Source organism: Tenrec ecaudatus, chromosome 4 (assembly GCF_050624435.1).
Source record: "Tenrec ecaudatus isolate mTenEca1 chromosome 4, mTenEca1.hap1, whole genome shotgun sequence".
NCBI lineage: Eukaryota > Metazoa > Chordata > Mammalia > Afrosoricida > Tenrecidae > Tenrec > Tenrec ecaudatus.
The window spans coordinates 26,804,501-26,816,831 of record NC_134533.1 but is presented as its reverse complement, the minus strand read 5'-3'; the positions used below and the strand labels follow the sequence as shown (position 1 = coordinate 26,816,831).

The following is a 12,331-nucleotide window of genomic DNA, read 5'->3' as shown; positions in this document are numbered from 1 at the left end:
GTTGGCAGGACTTTGTCTTGCTGGGATTCACAAGCAATACTCGGGGAAGCAGCAGTCAGGAAACCAAAGGCTGCATTGCACTGGGAGAATAAGCGCTCTTTAAAGGCTTGAAAAGCAAGAGTGTGACTTTGAGACTAAGCCATGCCCGACCAAGCCATCGTATTTTCAGTAGCCACCTATGCAAGTCCGAGTCCGATATTGAATAAGGAAGACTAAAGAAGAATTGATGCATTCGAATTGTGGTGCTGGCACAGAATATTGAAAGGTACCATGGACTACCAAAAGAACAAACCTGTCTTGGAAGAAGCACAGCCAGAATGCTGCAAGAATGGACTCACATTTAAGAATTGTGAAGATGGCACAGGACCGGGCCATGTTTCATTCTGTTGGACACAGGGTTGTGCCACCCCACCCCCACACCACCCAGTGTGTCAACTTTGCTGGACCATGATTCTTAATATTATGCAATTATCTTCTATTTATGATCTGACTTAATTATCCTATGTTTTGTAAATCCTTACATCTGTAATTAGAGGCAATTATGTTAATATGGCAGGATGCAATCTACAAGATTAAGTTGTATCTGGAGTCAATCTCTTGAGATAGGATAGGGATTAAAAAAGCAAACAGATCAGAGGGACCTGATTACCACAAAGAAAGGGCCAAGAATAGAGTAAATGCTTTCGACCTGGAGTTCCCGTGCTGAGAACCTCCTAGACCCAAGGGAAGATTGGTGCCAAACACCTAGAAGATCCCTGTGTTAGTCTGGGTTCGTAAGAGAAGCAAATCCACAGAAACTCATGTATAAGATATATATATATATATATATATATATATATATATATATATGCATCAAGAAAGCATCCCAACCCAGTGCTGCCCAAACCCACAAGTCCAACATTAACCCATATGTCCAACACTAATCCACAAAGTCCTCCTCCACCTCACAAAACACACACTATGATGCCGACTGCAGGAGGATAGCCGAGTCAGTGAGAGTGTAGGCATCTCAGCGTTGGCAGGGGTCTCCACACGGCTGCTCCAGCACCCAGGTCTGCATCAGGGTAGGTCTGTGCGGCTTCTCGGGGATGTCTTGTAGGAAGACAGCCTTGCAAGCTGAAGCAGGGAACTGCTAAGGCAGCTACACCCCGGTTCAACCACCACACAGCAAGAGACCTGAGAACTCAAAAGGCAAGACTCACCAGCCACTTATCCCTCCACCCTTCAATTAATCCCACATGTGTTTATCAGTCAGGTTGGCACAATAAACTAACTCAATTTCCAAGAGCACTAGACCAGAACACGCATACTGCTACAGATAAGAGCCTGCAACACAGGGAATCCAGGATAGATAAACCACTCAGGACCAACAATGAGAGTAGAGATACCAGGAGGATAAGGGGAAGGTGGGGGAGAAAGGGAAATCAATCACAAGGACATATATAACCCCCTTTCAAGAGAATAAACAACATAAAAGTTGAAGGCAGACAGGATGATGTACGATATGAAAATAATCTATAATTTATCAAGGGTTCATGGGGGAGGGAGGGCGTAGTGAGCTGATATCAAGGGCTCAAGTAGAAAGAAAATGCTTTGAAAATGATGATGGCCTAGCTCAGAAGCAAATAAGCCCACATGGAAGAAGCACACCGGCCAGTGCGATCACGAGGTGCCCAAGGGACCAGGTATAAGGCATCATGCAAAAAAAAAAGATATGTGTGTGTATGTATGTGTATATATATATGTATGTATGTGTACATATGTATATATATATCATATTAAATGAAGGGGGAAGTGCAGAGTGGAGACCCAAGGCCCAAGTGTCGGCCAATGGAGATCCCCTCATAGAGGGGTTTAGGAGAGGAGATGGGTTAATTAGGGTGTGAGGTAGTATCGATGAAGAACACAGCTTTCCCCCAGATCCTGGATGCTTCCTCCCCCCAACTACCATGATCCGAATTCTACCTTGCAAGGCTGGATAGGACAGAGGCTGTACACTGGTACATATGAGGGTTGGAGGTACAGGGAATCCAGGGTGGATGATACCTTCAGGACCAAGGGTGTGAGGGACGATGCTGGGAGAGTGGAGGGTGAGTGGGTTGGAAAGGGGGAACTGATTACAAGGATCCACATGTGACCTCTTCCCTGGGAGAGGGACAGCAGAGAAGGGGGGAAGGGAGACTCCGGATAGGGCAAGATATGACAAAATAACGATGTATAAATTACCAAGGGCATATGAGGGAGGGGGGAATGGGGAGGGAGGGGGGGGGGGAAAGAGGACCTGATGCAAGGGGCTTAAGTGGAGAGCAAATGCTTTGAGAATGATTGGGGCAGGGAATGTATGGATGTGCTTTATACAATTGATGTATGTATATGTATGGATTGTGGTAAGAGTTGTTTGAGTCCCTAATAAAATGTAAAAGAAGAAAAGAGAAAAAAATGATTAGGGCAAAGACTGTACAGATGTGCTTTATACAATTGATGTATGTATATGTGTGAACTGTGAAAAGAATTGTATCAGCCCCAATAAATTGTTAAAATAAAAAAATTTTTAAAAAAAGAAAAGAAAGAAAATGATGATGGCAACATGTACAAATGTGCTTGACATACTGGATGAATGTATGGATTGTGATAAGAGATGTAAGCGTCTCCAATAATATTTCATTTAAAAAATAAATAATTAAATTTTTTTAAAAAAGAAAAAGAAAATGATGATGGCAGCATATGTACAAATGTACTTGACACAATGGATGGATGGATTGTGATAATAGATGTAAGAGCCCCCAATAAAAGTACTTAAAAACAAAAAAAGGTCTCCAAGAATGCCAAGCCCACAAACATTGAATAAGACAAAAACCTTTCACCAGAGTGGACAGAAAGCCTTCCCTTAAAGCCGACGCCCTGAATTTGACTACCGACCCTCCTCAACTGTGAGAACTACATCTCTAATTAATCAACCGTGTGCCCGGGTTTTTCTGCTACAGCAGTGCTGGGTCACTAAGTGAAGAGGTCAGTAGCTCCGAGGAAGCATCTGTCAAGCCACCTAGATAAAGACTCCAAACGACTGGTAACCTGAGTCGGCCAGATCAAAGCTCGAACTGTGGGTCACCTCCCTGTGACATCACTGAATCTGGAGCCCCCTGAAAATAAGTGGACAACAGGACACGATTTCTGAGCGTGCAATGACTCCAAATTAATCCACAGTCAGGCAGGGAACGCCTTGGAGGTGTTTCTGACAATGCTTGTCCATGTTGCCGGCTTCTCCGGTGAGAAGGGAAAGTGGGAAAAGTTTAAGATCACACAGCTACCACCCCTGTGATTTCAACTTAACAGAAAATTCACTTTTTAAATCACTGTTGGGAGCCAGCTCTCAGGTCAGGACCAGTGACTCCACCCATTACTCCAGGAGGTCCTGCCTTTCTTAACAATGGCTTTCATCCTGCTGTGCACTTGCAGAGTGGCGGCCTCTGTATTCTCCTTAGTAAGACAAGACTGAGAACCCTAGTACCCACTTTTCATAAGGCTGTGACCTGGACATTAGATAAATGTGTGCAGAGCAGGTGATTGAAGCAGTGCCTGGCACAGGAGAGAGGGTCACCAATCTGATATTGTGTCATGGAAATGTGGCCTACTCCTTAAGGGGCAATGTGACCATCCATACCTGGGAGCCATCTGACTGCTCCATACATTCTTCACTAAGTGATTCTCCCCGGTCCCTGAAACTAACTAAATCTCAATCTCAATATCTCTCCCCCAACCCCCTCCTCCATTTAGCATCTGGCTAGATGGTTCTTTAATTGTCCCTCACATGGTTACATGGCTCACCTGGAGGAGATTCCAGTCTTGCTGGCTCATTTGCATTTCCTACAGCATTGCCAGTCTGGCTAGGCTTTAAGCAGGACTTCCTCCCCCGCTGGAGTGTGGGGGACCCTCCTCTCCCCAGCACTGCCCTTTGAAGTTGGCAGAGGCAAGAAAGCATCGGGCAAACAAGCGGCAGGGTTGGCAGGCTCCCATCGCAGCCTCCTCTCAGGCTGGGAACTGCCAAGGCTTGGGCATTGAGAGGAGCGTTGGGAAGGGCTCCGCGGGACACCCTCGGTGAGAGGAGCACAGGATGTGCGGTGGTTCTCCTTGGATGGGATGTCCTCAGCAGCAGCACAGCAGGTGCTCCACGGGCGCACTGACAGAAATAGGGGCGGCCTGGCAAGAGCCCAGTGAAAACCAGGCACCTGGAAATAGGCTCAGGCAGAACCATGTCAGTTTTGTTAGTCGCCAGGTGTGATGCCTGCCGGCCTGCAACCAATCACCTGCAGAAAGGAGAGACAGCTGGAAACGGCAGAGCGGAAGGGAAGTCGATCGATGACCAGCATAGGTTCTCTCATTGCTGCCATGGAGTCAAACCCCAAACCCACCCCCACTTCTGTGGGTTTCCCTCTCAACTGCTTCGAACTGCCGACCGTGTGGATCACAGCTCAAGGTATTATCACTACACCACCAGGGTACCTGGAATAGGTTCTAGTGAGGTTGAATTTCTGAGCTCCTCATAATGGAAGACCTCCGATGTAATTAATTTGCCACTAGACTGTTGGATGGTCCCCAACGGAATCCTTTGGAGATGGGGTCTTGAGTGGTAGGGTTAGGTCTGTTTGGGTAAGGGCAAGCCCCTGCTGGTGAGCGGAGGCATAAATCACCTCCCTCCTGCCCCCATGGCTATATTATGGCCTGGAAAGAAGATGGCTGTCGCTGACAGAATAGATCATTTTGTTTAATTCGTTATCCAAAGCCTCTCTTCCCGGTCGGTGCCACCATCATATCCCTCCTCCCACATACCTACTTCCCACGTTTCTTTGTTACAGCTCTTCCACTCCTGTTCCTTCCTGCCCTGGCTACACCACCAGTCCATGAGTTACTCCCACATCAGTGCAAATCTGTATTCCTTCCTGCCCTGGCTACACCACCAGTCCATGAGTTACTCCCACATCAGTGCAAATCTGTATTTCTGACCACCTTGCACTAAAGACCAAGTACACAGCCAGATGTCCTCCTTGAAATATTAGAGGAACTTTCCCTTTAGCACCAGCCTGAATGCTCACGGTAAACAGAACTCAGTCCATTGAGAATTCAATCTGTACACAGCACCAACTCGTGGATTGCAGGTCATAGCTGGGCAACACATGCCCAAACTCCTTTTTTCAACAGTGCCTTAAATTCTATGCCATTGGACACAGTATTGATGGAATCACCTTATACCCCAGGGGGATGATCAATTAGTCCCCGCCCTTTGTTATAAAATGCTAATAAGACCTCTAAATAAACCAGACTCATTCATCAGCCAGGGGAAAAGCATATGGACTTTGGACTCCCACTAATTTCTGGCCACAATCCAACAAGAGTTCTTGTCACATGGCCCTGCTCCATACTCACCTTCATGGAAAGATCACTGAAGGCATGGGAGCTCCAGCACCGTGTGGTCAAGAGAGCAGATGGTGCCTGGCTATCAAGTAGAATAGTGTCTGGGGTCTTAAAGGCTTGTATTGAAGCAGGCAGCCAACTAAGTGAGGCGGCAGCTAAACCCACATGGAAGAAGCACATCACCCTGTGTAGTCCTGTGGGAATCATGAATCTAGGGTCCGCCCATCTTGTCACATTTATATACCTAGTCCCTCACCTTCCTATCATGTGGACACCCCTAGCTCGTCCCCTTCCTGTTATGCTTATGCCCATTGTATAGCCCCCCCCCATTGCTCGTATGGCCTATTGTACCACCCCTTCCTGTGACATTTGTCTTTACCTGTAATTAGGAGGCACGCATACCCCCAAAGATACATAGGCCTTAGTTAGCAATATATCTCTCTCCTGCCCTGTACCACCAAGAGGAGCTGAGGTGAGCATGCTACCATAAGATGTGTCTGACTCCATTATTTCAATCTCTCTTCTATCCTTATTGCTATGACTTTATTATAATATATATATTAACTGTACAATACAATTGTGCCTATCGAACCCGCGATTAGTTGTGGGGTTGCTGTCTTTCCCCCACATAGTCCCAAAGTTGCAATAACAAAACCAAAATATGATGAAGGGAAAAGTATTGGAGCTTAAATTGTGAACACTCAATTTGTAGGCTGTGGAGGAGCGTGGGAGCCCAGAATCCATCTGCAGAGTGTCTGCTCAGATACAGCCTGTGGCAGATCCCGCTGTCCTTAATGAAAGGATCCAGGCAGCTTTGCTATCAGACAGAGATGCTTGCAAACTGCATGATGGTGGGTGGGACTGCGCTGATAAGACACCTGGCCAGGTGACCTCTCTCATGACCCAACCTGAATTTGCTCTTGGTTTACATATTTCTTGCTTGCTCCATGACCCCCCCCCGCAAAATAATAATAATCTGCTTATTTGAATATTGCTGGCAGCCTTTATTATTATTTATTTCTGTTTTGTCTTTTATTGTTTCTGTTAGATTTCCCAGTTTATGAAGCATAGAGACAATAACTGATTCAATGACGTATCAGGATCGGGGTGGGAAAGGGTGAGGGGAATTGGGGAGCAAATAATGAATGCATGAGGGAGGCGGGTAAGCTAGAACTGATTGTGATGAGGTAGATACAGCTCTTTTAGAAAGTGACTTCACGTCTTTCTGCTGCGGCAGCCATCAAAGAGTTGCAGCCGTGGCTGTGTGCTCCACTATGGCCGTGGGCCTCGACAAGGACCACAAGGTGACCAAGAACATGAGCAAGTCCAGGCACAGCCGCTGCCGAGGGCACCTCACCAAACACACAAAGTTCGCTGGGGACATGATCCGGGAGGTGTGCAGCTTCGCACCCTACGAGCGAAGGGCCATGGAGCTGCTCAAGGTCTCCAAGGACAAACGGGCACTGAAGTTCATCAAGAATCGAGTGAGCACACATATCCGAACCACAAGGAAGAGAGAGGAGCTGAGCAACGTGCTGGCCGCCATGAGGAAGGCCGCTGCCAAGGACTGAGCACCGTGCCCCTCTCTCCCCACCCCACCCCCCAAAAAGAAAGTTTTTCCAGAAAAAAAAAAGTGACTTCACTATGGAACTGTATGATATGTGAATTTTATATCAAAATTATTTTTCAAATCACTTTATTGGGACCTCGTTACAACTCTTATTGCAATCCATCCATCCATTGTGTCAAGCACATTTGTACATTTGGTGCCAACACCATTCTCAAAACATTTGCTTTCTACTTGATCCCTTGGTATCAGCTCCTCACCTTTTCCTCTCCCAACCCCCACTCCCTCATGAACCTTGATAATTTATAAATTATTATTATTTTCATGTCCTACACTGTCCAATGTCTCCCTGGCCTTCACCCACATTTCTGTTGTCCATCCCCCTTGAAGGAGGTTATATGTAGATCATTGTGATCGGTTCCCCCTTTCTCTCCCCACCTTCCCCTTACCTCCTGGTATCACTACTCTCATTATTGGGCCTGAGGGGGTCATCTGTCCTGGATTTCCTGTATTTGCAGTTCCTATCTGTAGCAGTATATATCCTCTGGTCTAGCCGGATTTGTAAGGTAGAATTGGGATCATGATAGTGGTGGTGGAGAGGTAGGGGGAGGAGAAGAAGCATTTAGAAACCAGAGGAAAGTTGAATGTTTCATTGTTGCTACCCTGTACCCTGACTGGCTCATCTCCTCCCTACAACCCTTCTGTAAGGGGATGTCCAGTTGCCTACAAGGTGGGCTTTGGGTCCCTACTCCCCACTGCCCCTGATTCACAATGATATGATATTTTATTCTTTGATGCCCGATACCTGACTCCATCGACCCTCGTGACCACACAGGCTGGTGTGCTTCTTCCATGTGAGCTTTGTTGCTTCTCAGCTAGATGACCGCTTATTTACCACCAAGTCTTTAAGACCCCAGATGCTGTATCTTTTGATAGTTGGGCACCATCCGCTTTCTTCACCACATTTGCTTATCACCTGCTTTGTCTTCAGTAATCTTGTAGGGAAGGTGAGCATGGTGGAATGCCAGGTTATTAGAACAAAGTGTTCTTGCATTGAAGGAGTACTTGAGTAGAGGCCCAATAACATGATCATTTTAAAGATATTTCTCAAGATTAGACACTCCTGCTATTTATTGAGCTTCCACTGTGTGCCAGGCATTCTGCTAAACTCATCATCGACATGATCTCATTTAATGTCCCCAAAAGGTGCTGTCCTCGTTTTATTAACAAGCCGAATCATTGCACTAGATGACAGACCTCCGACAGCGGTGTTTGAACTGAAACTCAGATTTGTTCACTCAAGGATTTCAGTGCCGATTATTGAAACCTTGCATTGTGCACTGGGGAACTAAGATGGAATCGCTTTGGCCTCTGACCCTATTGGGTCAGCGCATGCCCAGGCGGCAATGGGGGCACAAGAGGCTGATGTTACATCTCAAACCTTTCTGCTTTGGTTTGCTTGGCATTGTACGACCCGGTCCCCCAACTGCCCTTGCCCGCACCCCACCCGGGCTCCTCCTGCAAAGACCATAACGGGGCGCCCAGGGGTCTCCTCCCAGGAAGCACGTTTCACTCCCACGTGCCGGGCCACCTGCTCTCAGCGCCGGGCCCCCCACCAGCCCGGGCCTTGGGCGCGGGGCCGCGGGGCCGCCCGGACGCTGGGCGGTGACACCGGAAGCGCCCGTGGCGGCGGGCGGAAGTGCGCGGCGCCACGGCCCGTAGTGGGGAGCGGCGCGGTCGGTGTCCCGCGGGTTAAGGTCCCCCGGGCTGGCGGCGGCGGGAGTGGCGGAGCGGCAGGTGCGGCTCCTCGGCGCGGCGTCCCTGGCCCGCCGGCAGGTGCGGGCTCCTTGCGGCCGGGGTCAAGGGACCGCCCGGACCCCAGACGCGGGGCTCCCGGGCCTCCTGAATGGGAACGCCCCTCGGCCGCCGAGCCCTCTCTGGGCCGTGGCGGTTCCGTAGGAGGGAGCATGTTCGCGAAACTGAGTCGTTAAGAGGGCAGACGGGCTCCCCTGGGAGAAGGAGAGGGAGAGGTCCCCGTTGACGGAGATTCAGAAAGTTGCTGTCATTTGCTTCCGGCTGCGCGGCTGGGAAGGGGCATGTCCATTGAAAGCCAGCCCTGGCTTGTGTGTAATGCAGCGGGGTTCCCAAAATAAAGTAGGGGGGGCGGCGAAAAAGAGGGAGGGCCTCCACCAGATGGACGGACACAGTGGCCGCAACAGTGGGCTCAAACAGAAGAGCCGTGAAGATAGTGCAGGATGGGGTGGTGGTTCGTTCTGTTGTAGATGGATAGGGTCGCTATGGGTCCGAACCGACTGCATGGCACTAAACAGTAGGATTCCCAGGGGAGTCCTGGTGGCGTATTGGTTACGTGTTGCGCTGCTAAACGCAGGCTCAGAGGTTGGGAACTACCAACCTTTCTGTATTCAAAAAATGAGGCTTTCTACTCCCTTTAGGAGTCACAGTCTGGAACCGCCACCCCCACCCCCATCCCCCGAGGAGAGTTCTACACTGCTCTGTTAGCTCACTGAGTCAGAATCCACTCCGTTGGCAGTATACTTGGTTTTAAGTAGGATTGCTAAACTTTTATCTGGCTAAGAAATCCCCGGGTGCAGGTTGGAGTGAAAGAACAGGTCCAGAACTTTGCACATTCCAGGCGGGTGGGACCCTGAGTCTGTATTTTCAAAAGGCCTGGCAGATAACTATTTGGGAGTAGAAGGTTGATGTGGGCGAATACGCATCTCTGTGAATGGAACAAGGAGGTGAGCAGGGCCTAGTGCTTTGGAGACTCTAGCTAAGGGTACTGGTAAACGTTTAAGGTCGTGGATGAGAGCAAGTGGCTATCAGGCCTCCTCCCCAAGTCCTTGTGACTGGAGGATTGTTAACTTGATTCTGTCATGACCTCTTGGGCAGATGACAGCATGTCCTCAATTGTGAAAGGAGAGGCGTTGCCCATCCCCTGGGGATTTTGTTAAACACATTTGCCTGGAGTTCAGCTCAACTTGACTGAGTCTGAAGACCTAGAGACGAGGCTTGGGGGTAGTTAGAGAGAATAAGCTATCAAATGAGTTACTTGTGTTTGAGAACTTGAGGTGTACAGCTTCCTGAGTCAGACGCATTCAGAAACGTGTCAGATTCAGAGCATGCGGCCTGAGCCATCTGGCTTTGTTTATTTTTGCAGTCATGCATGCTTCTGAGCTAGCGCTGGGCCGAGTTTTCATTGACAAAGGTGTTGTGTTAGTTTTACTGTGCTTAGGAGGTGGGTTTTCCACTAACCAAAGACTGGTATCTAATGAAGGAGCCCTGGTGGCATAGTGGTTATGCATTGGACTGCAAGGTCAGCAGTTCAAAACCACTAGCTGCTCTTTGGGAGAGTGAGGAACCGTCTACTTGTGTCAATGGTTACAGTGGGAAACTCACAGGGCAGTTCTGTGGGGTAGCTTTGACCCGATGGCATCCTGGCTTTTTGGTTTGGGCGCCTAATAAAATTTGAATGTTAACCCACGTGCTATTAATTTTCTCTGTGACTTTGGGTCCGCCATTTAACTTACTGGTCCCCATACATACAAGCACTAAATCATCTCCTGTAATGCTTTTTATAAAAATATGCTTGTATCCTACCCCAAATCATGTTTCCTGAATGTCGGGGATGACTGTGCTACACTGTGATGGACATTTGATACAGGTAGCTGATAAAATATGGATTTTAATATGAAAATCCACTTTAAAGCTGAGCTGTAAGTTGTAAGCTGTTCTCCAGAGACCCGGTAGGTGACAGTGAGAGTACTTTAGGGTCCTTAGGAACTCTGGGCACTAATAAAGTGACATGGCTTAATGTAGACTCTGGTTTTGGGATTTTTTAACATGCCTATTCTTGTGAAAGAAAGGGAGGTTAAATGATATGATTGCAAAATCTAAACATTAAAGACGGCGACTTCCATTGAGACCCTGTGATGGCAGAAGTTGAATTTGCATAGTAGCTCTGGGTGACTACTGAGCCATCTCTTCTGTCTCAAAGGCTATAATTACCTGCTCATAGTCCAAGCTCAAGGATGCCTGGCGGCTAAACTGCTGGGTGCTCAGCTGCTAGCTGAAAGGTTAGTGGTTTAAATCCACCAGCCACTCCGCAGAAGCAAAGACGGGAATTTACTTCTGTCGAGATGAAAAAGGACCAACAATCCTCAACATTGTCCTGGAGTTGATTCAACTCACAGCCAGGGGCGGCCCCAGTCCGTCTTGCCGGGTTGCTGTGAGTGGAATCTATTAATGGCACAGTCATCCAAGGGTGCAGCCCTGACTACAACCACCCCCCTTTTCCCAACCCCCCTTCTTGTTTTTAAAATAGCATTTGGTTGCTTGAGAATCCGGAATGAAATCTTCTGAAAGGCAAGAACAGAAGCCTTTTTTTAAAAAAGCCTTTGGTCAAGATGGAGAACAAGAGACAACGCGCCCGAGTGCAGGGAGCCTGGGCCGGGCCTGCGAAGAGCCAGGCCCAACCCGGTAAGGATCTGCAGTGTCTGCGTTACCTGTGATAGAGGACCACCACCCTCCGTGCCCACTGTATGCTGGGGTTAGACTACCCTCCCATGTCTATTGATACTAAAGGACGTGTTCAAAACAAGGTCGATGTTTTGGTTGTTGAGGAGCATAATCTAAGGTGGGATCTTAATGTTCTTCATTTTTAGTTCGTACCCTCATCCCACTGTGCGTGCGTGCGTGCGTGTGAAGGGCTTCTGTTCACTTTACCAGCATGCCATAGTGGTTATCTCCGGGTGAATTTCACTGACTCTTGCTCAGTAGAAGGTGATGCAAGCCAACTTTGCCCTGGCTTGAGACTATTGTCTCTCTTTCTTCAGCTGCCACTGCTAAGAGTCATCTCCTCCAGAGGCCGAGTCAGACCTGGAGGGCCCAGGAACATCACCTGTCTGACGGGGAGTTTGTGTTCACAGAGCCCCAGCAGGTAAACTTGCTTCTCCTTCAACGGTGACAATGGTTGACTTAGTCAACATTCCAATAAGTAGTGAGTCCATGCTGACTCATAGTGACCCTACAGGACAAGGCAGAACTGCCCCTGAGAGTTTCTGAGACAGCAACTCTTTTTTTATACATATATATATATATATATATATATATATATATATAATTTTATTGGGGGCTCATACAACTTTTTATCATTTTATTGGGGCTCATACAACTCATCACAATCCATGCATACATCCATTGTGTCAAGTACATTTGTATATTTGTTGCCATCATCATTCTCAAAACATTTGCTTTCTACTGGAGCCCTTGGTATCAGCTCCTCACTTTTTCCCCTTCCTCTCCACCCTCCCTCACGATTCCTTGATAATGTATAAA

The 12,331-nt window shown here is 48.0% G+C and overlaps 1 protein-coding gene and 1 pseudogene across 2 annotated transcripts in view; both read left to right on the top strand.

The window, feature by feature from the left end:
• The first annotated feature begins 6,497 nt into the window (after positions 1 to 6,497).
• On the top strand, positions 6,498 to 6,980 carry LOC142445772 (large ribosomal subunit protein eL36 pseudogene; annotated as a pseudogene).
• Positions 6,981 to 8,654: 1,674 nt separating this feature from the next.
• The window catches only part of ALKBH3 (alkB homolog 3, alpha-ketoglutarate dependent dioxygenase), a 59,866-nt gene continuing 56,189 nt past the window's right edge, over positions 8,655 to 12,331 (top strand). The window contains exons 1-3 of one of the 2 annotated variants that reach the window (XM_075545855.1): positions 8,655 to 8,773; positions 11,319 to 11,473; positions 11,830 to 11,933. In XM_075545855.1, the coding sequence (XP_075401970.1) occupies positions 11,401 to 11,473; positions 11,830 to 11,933 (177 nt within the window). In that variant the 5' untranslated portion in view covers positions 8,655 to 8,773; positions 11,319 to 11,400. Of the gene's footprint in view, positions 8,813 to 11,318; positions 11,474 to 11,829; positions 11,934 to 12,331 lie in introns of both variants that reach the window. The other variant, XM_075545854.1, reaches the window with a different exon arrangement.